Raw genomic sequence first — 16,031 nt, forward strand, 5'->3', positions numbered from 1 at the left:
GAGACGGGGTTTCACCATGTTAGCCAGGATGGTCTCGATCTCCTGACCTCGTGATCCACCCGCCTTGGCCTCCCAAAGTGCTGGGAATACAGGCATTAGCCACCGCACCTGGCCTAGAATATATTATTTTTAAACAATCTGAGACAGTATTTCTGAAACTTAAAGGCTTAATTTTTTCTCACTTAAATTCGTTTAGCAAATTCTGTAACAAATGTAGTACCCACTTCACTAAGAAGTTTCTTTAGGAAAACATTTTTTTATATATATAACGACATATCTGACATTCATACCATTTATACAATAACAACTCTGGACTTTCCATTGCCATTGATTTGGTAATTGATCATCCAATAAAAGATTATATTCCTAAGCACATTTCATTTCAAAAATGTATGAAGTATATACAACATGGGACCTTAATGAGGTCAGAGATTGATATAAAAACTGTAATTCCAGGTATCAACGCAAAGAGAGGGATTCTCAATGAACTACTTCTTTTAAGAAACTTAAGCTCACTGACTTTCAGTGGTGATACTAGTGCCATATTATTATAAGGAAAACACAGTTGATATAATTCCTTTACTATGCTTTACAATCCTTTCAAAAATACACTAGGGAAGAGTTTAAGTATCCAACCTTCTGTAGAAAGTAGCAGCTTTATATGCCATGAGCAGAGGAAAGATAGCAATAAGAAGGGTGTCATCTGCTCACCACAGACAAGGGGAAGCCAATAGCTTCCTGCTACTGCCTTTCAGGAAGGAAAGTAAAACAGCAACTGCCTCAACCAAAATGACCAGTTAATTATATACTTCCATTGATCCTCTAAATCAAAACCAAGTTTAGGATTTATGTCATAAATGAAAGATAAAAAGTGCAATATCCTCAATGTGAGACAAGGTTCTAAGTATGCAACATTCTTTTAAAGATGGCAATGATGTCCTAATTACCAAATCCAAAAAACAGCCTTTCCTGGTTATTATTCTCACTGGTCTCTCTACCAAACATGGTATGTTGGTGGGCATATGGAGATGCCAGAACTGATCATAAGACTACCCTCAAGTAATGAGACCATAAATTATAAACTCAGAAGAGATGGCCAATGTTGCTTACAGAAATAAAACTCTTGATCCAGCAAGACTAAATTATAACCCAGTGCAAAATGTTAAGTAATATATTTAAAGAGAGAACACTTTCAGAAGGGATTGAGCCACAGTGGAAGCAAAGAGGCAAACATTGGTGATGCCTAACTTAGCAATAATTAGAAAAATGACTTTAAAAACAACCATCCTTCTGAAAAGGTATTTTATCTCAAGTTACACTGAGTGAGAAGCGATGCTTTAAAATTACCCAAATCCCTTATTTCTGATTTTTTGCTCTTTTGTAATAAAGTTTGCCATGGAGTGCTCTACCTAAATGAACAAGACATGACAGTAAAGCTGACATAAACATACTAAATTAGTTTGTTGTTATTGCTGTTGTAAAGTAAAAAATTCAGTTTCCTTGAGTTTAAGACTACTGTCAGAGAAACTGATGTATACTCCAAATCAGGAAACAGAAGCTCAAAGAGGTTCAGTAGCTTGCCCAGGTCATTTCTGTAAGTAAATGATAGAGCCAGGATGGGAACCCAGAATGGTCTGACTCTAAAGCACGAACTCTTCTTTCCTTTACACCAAGGATGTAAGGAATCTGTTAGTTCTTGAAACAATTACTTTTTAGAAAACTGGAAAATAATTCTTGCTAAAGCTTTGACAAAAACAATTCGTAATTCCTCTAATTCAGATAATACTTTGATTTATGAACACACAAATTCAAGTGAATACACATACATACACAAAAATAACATAACTAAGCCTAGACTGAACCCCCCTGCCACTCTTTCTTCTAAATATTTACCAGGACATGAAAGAAAAATAGGTTAAAATCTGTAAAAACATTAAGTAGGATATTATCAGTTCATTTTCCATTGTGCTGAAAGAAACACCAACCTTATTGATGGCACATGCGGTCTTCTCCCGGCTGGTGCCACTACTTGTCCTAATGATCTTGGATAGATCTTCACGAGCAGCAAGTAGATGTGCCATTGTAATTGTTGTCTTGGGTGACAAAGCATAACGTTTAGGCTGATAAATTCTTGCTATATCATCTGTTTTTACCTAAATGACAAAAGGTAAGGAAAAAAGGAAGAAAAGTACATTTTAATGAAAGAGCAAAAACAATCATAACCTTTAGAAAGAAAGAAAAAGAGATAATGCATAAGCAAGGAATTAGAAAAGAGCAAAAACACCCAAATATCTGATAATTTAGGAATAATTTAGAACAAATAAAATAGACCAACAAGTGTTAAAAATATGTAACTACCAGCAACAACTCGCTAAAAAATAACAAAAAAAATTCTATTCATATTAACAAAAAAAAAAAACCTAAAAAATAGTTTTACCAAAACCACATACACGACCTTTAAAAGGGAAACATCAGTAAATCTTGCAAAAACAAAAGGCAAACTTGTATACATGGTAAGAAACACGAAGTTTCTGTATGGGGACATTAAGTATTATTGTCAGTTTTCCCCAGAATTAACTTATAATCCTACAGAAATAGTTTTTGAGAGAATGAAAACAAAAAAAGAATCTAAAGTTAAATCCAGAAACTCAATATGTAAGAATAACTAAAAGCATTTTGAAAAATAATCCTACCAAATACTAATATGCTATAATACAAAATTATCATCATCTTAACAGTTAACATTTAATGAACACTTATTAAATGTGCCAGGATGCTGTTCACTTAGTAAGGCATTATTTCTTTAATCCTCAAAATATCCTTTTAGAGTGGTTGGTTTTTATTATGCCCTTTTGCAGATGGGAAAAAAAAAATGAGGCATAGAAAGCTTAAGTTAGTTCTCCAAAATATAAAGAGAATCCTAGCTCTGTCCACTTACTAACAAAGGCCCACCTGACCCACAAGCACAGGTCTAGTATAGATAACAGTTTGCTATCCCACCTCCATCTAATTAACTAGAACTTGGAAGAAAAAAATAAGATGGATGAAACAGTATATTGAGACTGAGCCTCATAAATCTATGAATGCAATAAATGATAAAGGAGACATCACAGATCAACGAGAAAAGGAAAGGATTATCTTTTAAATGGTGCTGGAATGACCTGGTGGCTATCTGTAATAATAACAATAATATGGCACACCATATAACAAAGGGGATTCCAAAGAGAATAAAAAGTTAACTGAGGTTTAATTTTAAATTTAAAAACAACTACATTACAAAAATTAAAATTTCTATACTTCAAAAGACATAAAACAACACCTAATGACAACAGGGGAAAATATTTTCAACAAATAATCAACCAGCGAACCTCCTTTATATATAAAAAACTCAAACAAAAGGAAAACAGAATTCTACAGGAAAAAAAAATGACAAGACATATAAATAGAAGTTTAAAAAAAAAGGAAATTCAAATGACTAATAAGTTTAGGAAAAAAGTTCAACTTTGTCAATAGTAAGAACAGACAAAACAAGTTAGTCTTTTTAACCACCAAGTTAGCAATAAAGAGGCTAAAGTGAGACAACATTTCATTTACCTTACTGATAGGAGTTTAAATTTATATAAACTTAACTGGAAAACAATTTGGCCATGGGAAGCGAGAGCATTAAGAGACATAACCTTTGACACAGTAAATTTCCTTTAAGGAATCCACCATAAAATTTTACTTTGAAATTTATATATAAAAAATTATACATAGAAACATGCCTGGTATTGTTAATAAAGGAAAAAAAATGTATAAAATAAGAGAATTAAGTAAATTACTGAATCACTGTGATAAAACATAATGCAGCCATAAGAAGGACTACTGAAAGAAATTTAGTACTGTTATATGCTATGACATGGATGAACCTTGCAAATATTATGCTAAATCAAAGAAACCAGAGGCAGAAGCCACATATTGTATGATTCCGTTTATATGAAATGTTCAGAGGCAAATCCACAGAAACATAAAGTATATTATAGTAATAGTTGCCAGGACATGGAGGTAGGGAGTATTGGGAATGACTGCTGAGAGGCAGCTATGTCATTTTGGGATGATGGAAGTGTTATGGAATTACATATAGGGTTATACAACACAGTGAACAGACTAAAAACCACTGAATTGTATACTTTAAAATGGTATATTTTGGCCAGGCACAGTGGCTCACTCCTGTAATCTCAGCATTTTGGGAGGCTGAAGTGGGAGGATCACTTGAGGTCAGGAGTTTGAGACTAGCCTGGGCAACACAGCAAAACCCGGTCTCTATAAAAAAAAAAAAAAAAAAAATTTTAATTTGCCAGGTGTGGTGGCACACGTCTGTAGTCCCAGCTGCTTGAGAGGCTGCAGTGGGAGGATCGCTTGACCCTCCAGTGAGTTGCAGTGAGCTATGATGATGGCACTGCACTGCAGCCTGGGCAACAAGACTACACCTCAAAAATAAAAATAAAATGGTAAATTTTATGTTAATTATATTGCAAAAAAATTAAAAATTAATTTCAAAAAGGGTACTAAAATAGAGTTTTTAGAGATATTGGAAAATTGTTACAATGTATTTAGTGAAAAAGCATGCTATAAAATTACAATCACAATATCTCGATACTAGCTAAACAGTAAAGAAACTACATAATCTTTCTAATAAATGACTATAATCTTTTTGAAGGGCAACTGTAGAGTATACATCAACAGCCTTAAAATCATTTCCTTTAATCAAGATATTTCACTTTTAGGAATATATCATGGACATGAACAAAAATTTAGCTGTCAAGGATTTTATTACAGGGTCAAAGAGGCAAAATTAGAGAAAACCTCAGTGTCTATCAATACAGTATATATATGCATATAATAAAATATTGTGCAAAGATTTAAACTGCTGTAGAACAAAGTTGATAATGGTCACTCAACAATACGGACACATTTTCCTATCATTAAAATAGGGAGAAAATGATAAAGGTATAATAAATTTAACAAGTTTAACAAGAAAAGAAAACTTAGTATACAAAGGCATATAATCATATAATCAATTGAAAAAGACCGAATGAAAGGCCAAAACTGATCCATACACAGCCTAAGGAAAATACATTTTTAAAAACCTTCCCAAATAAGAAAAAAACAAAAACACAACCTCCTTGTTCTAAAACATGAAGAAAAAAGACCAAGATGAGACAATAAAATATCAAGATATTTCCTAAAGGAATATTTGCTCAAAGCTCCCACTGAAGTCCAGTTAAGGGGTTAAACATGCCCATGAATCTATGTCACTAAATGTTGAAAGAATATGTCAAAACTCATTTGTTTTGGATTTCTCTGTAATCTTAATGCCAACACTGAAAATATCAAAGTACAGTAGGACAATTTTAATGCCACTACCGTTCACAATTTGCCAAATATTCCTAAATTCCTTTTTCTCAATAAAATTCTGTTAGGTTAAACTGGAGACCCAACATATATACAACCTCTATTAAGTTTCCAGAGCTCAGTAATGCTGGTGCTTCCCACACATCTGAACTCTATTCCATTTCTTGAGGTCAGCAATCATGTCATCTACTTCGCTGGTAACTTATAGTTCTTAACAGCATCTTAGCTTCTTGCACAAAGCAGTTACTCCAATGAAATACACAGACATCCCTTGGAGTTTATCCTGGCGCACATGCAGAAGTGATTCAGGCTTTAACCACTCAAGAAGCTGATTAGATATTACACACACAAATCTTCTATATATAATCATAGGCAGTACTGAGGTGTTCATCCTGAACCAGGTACATAGTACCTGACATACACAAAGTGCTGAGTGTTTATTAAAGAAAATGCATGAATGATGGATGATCTTTAATCCCTCTTCTAATCACTCTTCACTTTTCTGTATCTGTCAGGTGTTTGGAAAGAGACTCTATGTAAAACACATGAGGGAGGATTTCTAGGTAAATGAGTCATACTGAAGACACTAAATTATAAAAGGTACATATATCCTTTATATGTACAATTATAAAAGGGACAGATAAAAAGGGAATCAACATTTCAAAACACTCAAAGTCTATTTTGTAAAACAGTCCATGCCTCCAACCCCTGGTGACATGCTGCTACTCCTTTCCTGGACAAAGAAAAATACATTATATAGGGGAAAAAAAATGAGGTTTCTTTTCCTGAAAAAATGAGCAACTACAAAGACCACACGTTGGCATTAAGAATTGCCACAGCACATCGGCCAGCTCCAAAGTCTGACGTTAATGATCCCTAATAATGACTGTAGTTCCCAATAGGCTTTATCGTGCTTTACTCTTTTCTTTTTAAGAGACTGTGACTCGCTATGTTGATCAGGCTGGTTTTGAACTCCTGGCCTCAAGTAATCCTCCCAGCTCAACCTCCCAAAGTGTTGAGATTATACGTTGTGAGCACAGCACCTTCCCTCCCACCCCAACTGCCTTTATTATTAGAGACAGAGTCTTGCTCTGTCACCCAAGCTGTAGTGCAGTGGCATGATTATAGCTCACTGCAGCCTCAAACTCCTGGGCTCAAGCGATCCTCCCGCCCCAGCCTCCTGAGCAGCTGGGACTATAGGCACACACTACCATGGACAGCCGGTGCTTTACTCTTAAATATGGACAACCAAAAACTACTCTGCAGCTGAAGAAGCCACCAACATGAGAGAGACCAAGAAAAACAAATAAATAAACAAAAAATTATGCTGGAGGAAACAGATAATTGAAAGTAGAAAAAAAAAATTACAAAAGCAAAGTTTCTTTACTCAAGATGATAGTATACCAAAAAATATTTTTAAAAAATCAAGAAACAAAAAGAATTTAAGGAAATTTTAAAAATAATTGCAGAAACAAAAATTCAACACCAACTATAAAATAAAGTTAAAAACATTTCTGAGAAAGTGAATCAAAAAAGGGAAAGAGAGGGAAAATGAGAGGAAAAAAATAAAACAATTTAAGTGGGTCTATCTAGAACGTTTAATATCTGACTAAAGCATTTCAGAAAGAAGATAAAGAAAACAAAAGGGAAAAATAAATAAAGGAAAATATAAAAGCTAAAAGAGTCTACATATCGAAAGGTTCATCTAGTAAGTCATGATGAATGAAAAAAAAACTCAGACCAACATATGTTGTGCAATTTCAGAACTCCAAGGATAAATAGTCCAAAAGCTTACAGAGAAAAATAACAGGTCACACAAAAACACAGAATGGAGTCAGTTTTCTTAACAGCAGCATTAAATACTTGAAAACGATGACGCAATGCCTTCAATATTCTTAGAGAAATATATTTTCAACCTAGAATTTTATATTCAAATGTGAAAGCAGACTAAACATTTTCAAAATGCAAAGAGATTGAGAAAAATCACCTCCTATGCACTCCGTGTTTGGAAATTACTTGTGGATTTCCTACAACAGAACAAGGGGATAAACAAAGAGTGGACCATGGGATCCAGAAGGTAGTAGAGCAGCCAAGGATAGCCATGCAAACAGCCCCAATTGCAATAAGTGGATGCAAGTTTTTGAGAGAAAAAGTATACAGAAAATGGAGAACTCGGCCGGGCGCGGTGGTTCACGCCTATAATCCCAGCACTTTGGGAGGCCCAGGCGAACGGATCACGAGGTCAGGAGATAAGACCATCCTGGCTAACACGGTGAAACCCCATCTCTGCTAAAAAAAAATACAAAAAAATTAGCCGGGCATGGTGGCGGGCGCCTGTGGTCCCAGCTACTCAGGAGACTGAGGCAGGAGAATGGTGGGAACCCGGGAGGCGGAGCTTGCAGTGAGCCGAGACCGCGCCACTGCACTCCAGCCTGGGCGACAGGGCAAGACTCTGTCTCAAAAAAAAACAAAATGGAGAACTCATTAGAAGACCTAATTTTTCAAACTACAGTTTAAAAAAAAAAAAAGCATTTTATCATATTGCAGAAATACAATGCAAGAAAAGATAAAATTCATTTAGAAGCCCCTTTGTAGGTTGATTAGCCCTCCAAAGATGTCCACATCCTAATTCCTGGAACCTGTGAATGTTACCTTGCAGATGCAGGTGTGATTAAGTTAAACATTTTGAGATGGAGAGGTTATTTTGTATTAGCTGTGTGGGCCTAATATAATCACAAGGGTCCTCATAAGGGAGAGACAGGAGTGTCAGGGACAGGAGAAAGCAATGTGACAATGGAAGCAAAAAGAAAGAGAAAGGCTGGAAGATTTTATTAGGCTACTGGCTCTGAAGAGAGGAGATGAAGTCAAGAGCTAAACTATGCAGGTGGCATTTAGGAGCTAGGAAATGCAAGGAAACAGATTCTTCCCTAAAGCATCCAGGAAGAATGCAACCCTGCCAATACCTTCACTTTAGGACTGCTAATATCCAAATTTTAAGAGAATAAATCTGTATTACTTAAGCTACTAAATTTGTGGTAAACTTTCACAGCAGCCATAGGAAACTAATACATCACATGGAAAGAGACATCATGTGAAAGACAAGAAGGTAACAGAAGCATCACACTTATGAGAAGCTAATGCCTGATGATCTGAGGTGGAACAGTTTCATGACAAAACCCTCCCCCTGCCCCCCCACCCTCCGTGGAACAACTGTTTTCCACGAAACCAGTCCCTGGTGCCAAAAAGGTTGGGAATTGCTGGCATAAGTGACCCTAACTGGTCTAACATGGGGCAGAAGAACTGCCCAGTTAATCAAAAAAATGTAAAAATAATAATAACCTGAAACTCCACTTGCAGTCAAGATAATCGGCACCAGATTTACTCTCCCACCTGAAACAACTAAAAAACTGGATAACCCACATGATGTGAACTAATGATGGTCAGACAATGGACATCAAGGAACACAGGACAATGATCCCTAAGTGAGGAGAAGGCCTGTAATTGTCTCAGCTTACTGCCTGGAGAGTTTCCAGGTGATGATGCAGGGTGGGGAGAACGGGGGTGAGGAGTGATCCCAGACTAAGCATGGGTACAGATTAGAGGCATAAAATGGGGGTGATGGGAGACAGCTCTTTAGAAAGCTATCTGAAGAGATTCAAATTTGGAAATGCCCTCACCTCCCAACCCCCTCCTCAACTGAAACACATTCTATATTCATCCAGCCTTAAGATACTTTTAAGACCTGTTGGCATCAGTACTACCTGCAACTATTCTTATATCCTGCTTTCTTGTTACATTGCTCACCATATCTATCTCATTATCTCATATGATGCCCCTTCTTTTATGCATATCCTGGCATAAATCACAGTATCTATGAGTTTAAAATAAATGTCAAAACTGTGGGGAAAAAATAAGTTACATGCAACAGGGATTTATACAAGACCAGAATCATCTTGTAAGACCAGCAGTTGACCTGGACATGTAGTTGAGATAGCGATGAAGTGCAAATGTGGCATGGTTACATAACAGACAAGCAAGCCAGAAGAGCTGTTATAGGCTACCACCTACAGGACAAATATGGGAAAACAGCCTTACCTTTGCTCTATCAGACCATCCAAAGGACTGTACAGTCACATCTAATCGTTTCATTAACATTCGCCGGCGGCACTCATATTCACAGGAAAGAGCATCATTTATTCTTTCAAGTTGTTCCTTAAAAATTTGGAGACAAAAATAATAAACTTTAGACTCTTTCCTTCTGCAAATAAAAGAAATCTGAAAATTGTGCTAAGTACTTCCTACTGAGTCAAAAGATATTATACTTACTGACCATTTTCTGTTCCCATGAGACTTTACAGTAAATTATTTAAATACTAAAGCATAACTGAAAGAACGTTTATGATATCCAGAAGATATTAAACATACAAATTAAATTCCACCTGTTGGCAGAGTATACCTTATCTGTAATCAAATATGTTAATTTAAGTAAAACATTTACCTGCTAAGCAGTCTGGACCAATAAGAAAAGAAAATACCAATAACTCATCTTGCTGGCTTTGAGCCTCTGTTCTTTTCAAATCACAACTGTGCTAGCACATTGAGCATTATAAATATTCTCAACCAGGTATTTTAAAAAATTAATTAGTAATTTAACTAAAGAAATGTTAGGAAATATTACTCCAGAAGATCAATCAATTTTAACTCTACAAAATAATATACGCATACTATATATTGCAAAATAGATGTTCATTTATAAAATTAAGTCATATTCACTAATTTAATTACATAAAACTAATAACAAAAAGGGGGATTTACCGCCTGTTCTGAATTTAAATCAATTTTCAGCAGTGGTTTTCCCACATGATTTTTCTGGACCTTTGAGAGAATATCTTTCACCTAAAAGTAAATATAAAAGATTGTGAAAAATGTATATTCTTAATTTAAAACAATCTTATGCTTGTTTAAAGTATTGCTCTGAATACTACAGAATAAAATAGTAAAGTGACATAATTAAAATATACCATCACACACCAGAATACCACTACAAAACAGAGTATCTTTTTCAAAAAAGCACATTATATTCATTCAAGCTATAGAACACATTCTTTCCCAGCATAAGAATGAACATACCCAGACAGTTAAAGAAGTACCCAGGTTCTACTATGAGAATCTGTGTCTTAGTGAAATAACTTTGGAGTTCCTACTTAAGATAGCATTTTCCTACTTCCTAGTAAATTTTCAAAAGGGATACTAAAACCTTTGACCAGCACATTGATTTTTCTCAAATAAACGCTATGTACACATTCCAGTTGTAAGTATTCTCATTCACTGTTCAGCAAGACAACGTAAGGGAGCAAGCCATCTATCTCAATTACAGTCATCACGTACATATTTTCATTACTTGTGCAAAGCCCCTAATTTAAATTACTTGAAACATTTTTATTTTGATAAACAAGATATTAGGCATGTACTTTTCCTTTAGCAATTCAGGGTCATTCAGTAATTTATCCTCCTAACTAAAGGATTAATTTACCTTCCTGACTGGAGAATCCATCATTAGCTAAAGAAAATATTTACAAAACCAAATGAAATATTTACAGTTTTTTTTCACAAGGTAACCAGAGGAAACAATAAAGGGCAGTTCAGATTTTGAGGAGCATGAAGCTTATTTAATGTTGGGGGCACTCTTTAAGGAAAGAATTCAAAATTAGCTTGGAGGCTGGGGTTGCAATGTGGAGTAACTGTAAATGGGCACAGTTGAGATTTCTTCTGAGGGTGATGGAAAAGCTCTAAATTAAAGAGTTTGGTGATGGCTGTTCAACTCTGTAAATATACGAAAATTCACTGAACTATATACATATATACTCAAAATGGGCAAATTTTATGGCATGATTACATTTCAAAAATGGTGTTTTAAAAAAATTAGCTTAGAAAGAACCTACGCAAATAAGAGACTCCAAAACTTCAGCTTTAGTAGCTTCACAGCAAATCTACATCTACAATGATACAATTTCTGTACTGATACATTTTTTACATATTTTAAAGAAATTATTATTTTCTTAAAACGGACCATTTCTGTAGATTCTCCAACTATTGTAAATATCTCCAATTTTAGGATTTTTCATACATTATAACAAGTATGAGTTGTAACTCCTCACTCCAGAGGAATTCTCAATGTATACTTGTAGTTTGTTATGTGTAATCACATTCAGCTCCATTCCTAGGATTCCAACATTATGTAATAGTTTTAATAAATCTGAAAAATCACTTGTTATAGAGTACGTTAAGGGCACAGGCTGTGAAGGTTGACTACCTGGGTTTAAACCTCAGGTCTACCACCATTTAGAAATGCGATTGTTTAACTTTCAGTACCTCAGTTTCAGTACCTCAGTTTCTCAGTACCTCAGTTTCAGTTTCAGTACCACCATTTAGAAATGCGATTGTTTACTTTCAGTACCTCAGTTTCCTCGCATGGTTGTCTAGGTAATACTACACAGGGGTGATGTATGACCCACAACCTTGGGTGATGTGAGAATTGAGTTATTACATATAAACATTTAGAACCACCTCACATGGGTGATGTTAGTATTAAGTGAGTTATTACATGTAAACATTTACAAAAGTGAATGCTATATATTTGCTGTTATTATACCACCACTATATATTTGTTATAATTATACCACTATAATTACACATTTGAACAACTTTAAGTTAGAAAATAATACTTTCCTTCCCCAGTGATAACAAAGTGTCTTCTGGACAAAACACATGTAGAAGAAAGAAAACATAAAAACTTTTACTTTTGGTTAAAAACTGAATAGAGTAGGAAGACCTTTTAAGGAAAGTATTTAGCCAAGATGGTCATAGTAACAACTACCTTACAATTAGTATGCCAGTATTTGAACCTAGGCATTACAGACTGCTTCCAAGTAGGGAAAGGAGGTAATTGAGAATGTTGTTAATACTAAATAAAACCCATAAAATGGAATAGCCACTTTGAGAAGCACTAGAAAATTATTATGAGCTCAGAAATCTGTCTAATTTGAAAGAGTCCCAGAAAATTTAGTAAACCCCAGATCAGTCTTCATCCAGAGGAAAACAGAAAAAAATTCTGAAGAGTAACTTGTTAACTCTCTAAGAATGTTTTTGAGCTGAGATTCACAGACTTACTCTCTGGTTTGTAAGTTCTACCAAAAAAAATTTTTTTAATATTCTGTTTTTATCTTAATGACACTATAATTCTCTTACATTCATTAAGACACACCTTATTTTTCAGTTCATAAATTATAAATGCAAAAGAGATCTTTACTGAACAAGGATTTAGTTCAAGGCACTGTGTCTAAAAATGGAGTTATGTACTTATTCTTGAAGGTTAGGCAAGAATTTTATTCTCCTTTAAAATGAATCCTGTATTATTCCCCTAGAGGACTGCATATTTAACAAATGAAAGCCAGGAACTAGGCCAGAATTTGGTCTGTGAGAGTAGCATCCTCTCTAATATATGGCTTGACTGGGAATAAGAGTTGTTCACTAACTGGAAAAAAAAAAAAGCCAAAGTACATAAGGTACACAGTTTGTAGTTGTTTTTAACTATCCCCATCAGGGTCCTAATTAATACATTCTTCCATTCATTATATAATGCATTTACTCTTACTAAACATTTATCCACCAAAAACTGTGCATGCTCACTGCTAAAGAAACCACACTGCAATTCTATTAACATCCATTTTTTTAAAAGTTTACACTCCTTTGACTTTGTAGGATAACTCTACTTCTTTCTTCCTTTTCTCTTTCTCTTCTCTCTCTCTCTTTCTTTCTTTCTTTCTTATACTACATTACAACCCTGGTTAGGAAAGTGATCCTTAACTTTGCTAAGTGATTTCTATCATGTTAAACTCTGGCGAAGACGAAGCATTAAGATTTGATTCCTGAATATTAGCTACTGACAAATTAGGTCACAGGCCTGTTAGGTCTGAATCCAAAACTGGGTTAACATGAAGATAAACTCTTGAAATAAAATGTACACCGCATAATGATAGGGAATAGTTTCATTTTTAATATAGCACTTACATGTTAGCATTCAGTTGAATTTGGGGGAAAATAAAACAAAGATAATACCTTTGATTCCACTTGGTTTAGCATATGTGGAATGTCAGAAGTTGTTGACTTGGGTATACCAAGTGTATCAAACATAGCTTGAACTTCCTGATAAATGTCACTATTTTTATCTAATTGAGAATTTTTATGTTTCTTGTTCTGTAGTATCTGTGAAGCTTGAAGTTCTGTACTTAAAAATACTAGAATAAAGAGAAAATAAATAATGTTAATACATGCGTAAGAATCTCTTAAAATATTTCACTGAAATTATTTATTCACTTAAAACAAGTATCAATTAATACCAATAATGCCAACTTACAAAGATCCAAAGAATACCAACAGCTGTAGAACACTGTAAACTTATAAATGAAATCATTCCCTAGTCTATAGTGTTACTTTTTTTTTTAAATGAAATGAGAAAAAACAACTAAAGCTATATAAAATAGACACCCTATTAAAATGCATTTACACTGTACTTTAACTGGTTGATTCTTTTCACACTGGAGGAGCCCTAGTAGCTCCTACTGGAGTTAAGCAGGCAAAGATCCAGGCCCCACAAAACAGCAGCTTAACTTTCATCTACTTTACCTATAGAGGTTTAACCCAAGACTTAGTTTGAAACAGATGAATGGGTACAAAAAAAATGGCACTAGAAGCGAAAAACTAAAATGAATTTATTTAATACTATCAGGAAAAAGAGAAATGGTTTATTTTATTCTCTTTGATTTCACACTAGCTGGTTTCAGGTCCATTTTAATTAACATATTAAATGATCTAGATTGCTATTTCAATAAGTACATGTTTACCAGGGACCTGTTCTGAGCCAGGAACGGTGTGAACAATGGGGATGCCAAGTCAAGGAAGATATGATGCCTACCCTCAAAGAGTATAAAATCCAGTAGTTGAGACCCACCACCAAATCAACAATTTAAGAACAGATAAGAACGTGTAAGACTCTGGTAAATTATTCTGTCTCATATGTACAGAGCACGCAGGTCAGGGGAGAACATATAGCTCTAACTTTAACTGATCTATAAGCACATAGAGCAATTTGAGTCAGGATAGACCACCCCAAACTGTTTATAAGTCCCTTTACTTTCACCGTTTCATCTAATCCTTTCAACAGCCCTATTTAAGAAAATTACTCAAAAATCTTAAATGGTTATAGTCTTGTTTTAAAGAGACTCTTCACTACAGTAGGTAAGACTTTGTTTTTGGCTGGGTGTGGTGGCTCATGCCTATAATCCTAGCACTTTGGGAAGCCGAGGTGGGCAGATCACCTGAGGTTAGGAGTTTAAAACGAGCCTGGCCAACATGGTAAAATCCCGACTCTACTAAAAGTACAAAAATTAGCCAAGCGCGGTGGCACGCGCCTGTAGGCCCAGCTACTAGAGAGGCTGAGGTAGGAGAATTGCTCGAACCCAGAGGCGAAGGCTGCACTGAGCCAAGATCGTGCTATTGCACTCCAGCCTGGGTGACAGAGCAAGATTCTATCTCAAAAAAATAAATAAATAAAAATTCTTTGTTTTTATTTGTTTAGTTAAAATTAGACATAAACACCACAATTTAATATTGCAGTTTTAACTTCGGCTGAGTAGAAAATACACCTGAAAAACAATTTAAAAGTACAGGTGCCAGGGTCCCATTCTCTGAGATTCTGAACAGTAGATCCAGAAGTAGGAGTTGGGCATCTGTGTGTGGTTTGTTTTAGACCCAGTGTGATTGTCAAGGACAGGCAAGACTGATAGCCACTGGTTTAAAGACTTTTCCATGCAGTCTACATATGACAGTTTAAAGAGTCAAATACCAAAATACTAACATCAATTATTAAACTTTAAGACCAATATTAAATTTTCTTTATGAGGACTATACTAAGGTCATTTTGACTTAAAAACTACATTAAGACCAGGTGTGGTGGCTCAGGCCTGTAATCCCAGTATTTTGGGAGGCTAAGGTGGGAGGACAGCTTGGGCCCAGGAGTTTAAGACCCATCTGGGCAACACAGACCCCATCTTTACAAAAGATTTTTTAAAAATTAGCTAGGCATGGTGGTATATGCCTATAGTCCCAGCTATGCAGGCTGAGGGAAGAGGATTGCTTAAGCTCCAGAGTTTGCAGGGGGCCAGTGAGCTACAATCACACCATTGCACTCCAGCCTGGGAGACACAGTGAGACCCCATCTTATAATAAAAACTTGATTAAAACAGATTATCAGTTGTTCAATAATTTATATTTTAGACAGAACCTTGGCTGAAGTCTATTGTTGTTGTATGGAAACATGTGTTCCCTATGTAAGAGTACAGACAAGAGTCTAGCATTTACAATGCTAATCCATGCAGAAAGTAAGCAGTATAGGGAAAAGTAAGCCTTCTTCCTTTTGCAGATCCTTAGATTCCCCCTCCCCAGAGGCAATCACCATTAATTTCTTGGGTACCCTTTTAGGCATGTGTGTGTATAGGTATTTAAGATACACAGTAGCCATCTACATGCTTTTCTTTTATATAAACAAGAACATGCTATACATGTTCTGTATATATATA

General features: G+C 35.2%; 1 protein-coding gene across 1 annotated transcript in view; it reads right to left on the minus strand.

Annotated features, from left to right (window-relative positions):
- FAM98B (family with sequence similarity 98, member B) overlaps positions 1–16,031 on the minus strand; it is a 32,739-nt gene that overhangs the window by 2,628 nt on the left and 14,080 nt on the right. Inside the window, 4 exon segments of the mRNA XM_011932652.1 lie at positions 1,986–2,153; positions 9,490–9,606; positions 10,210–10,290; positions 13,513–13,691. Coding sequence (XP_011788042.1) covers positions 1,986–2,153; positions 9,490–9,606; positions 10,210–10,290; positions 13,513–13,691 — 545 coding nt within the window.

Source organism: Colobus angolensis, unplaced genomic scaffold (genome assembly GCF_000951035.1).
Source record: "Colobus angolensis palliatus isolate OR3802 unplaced genomic scaffold, Cang.pa_1.0 Scaffold97, whole genome shotgun sequence".
NCBI lineage: Eukaryota > Metazoa > Chordata > Mammalia > Primates > Cercopithecidae > Colobus > Colobus angolensis.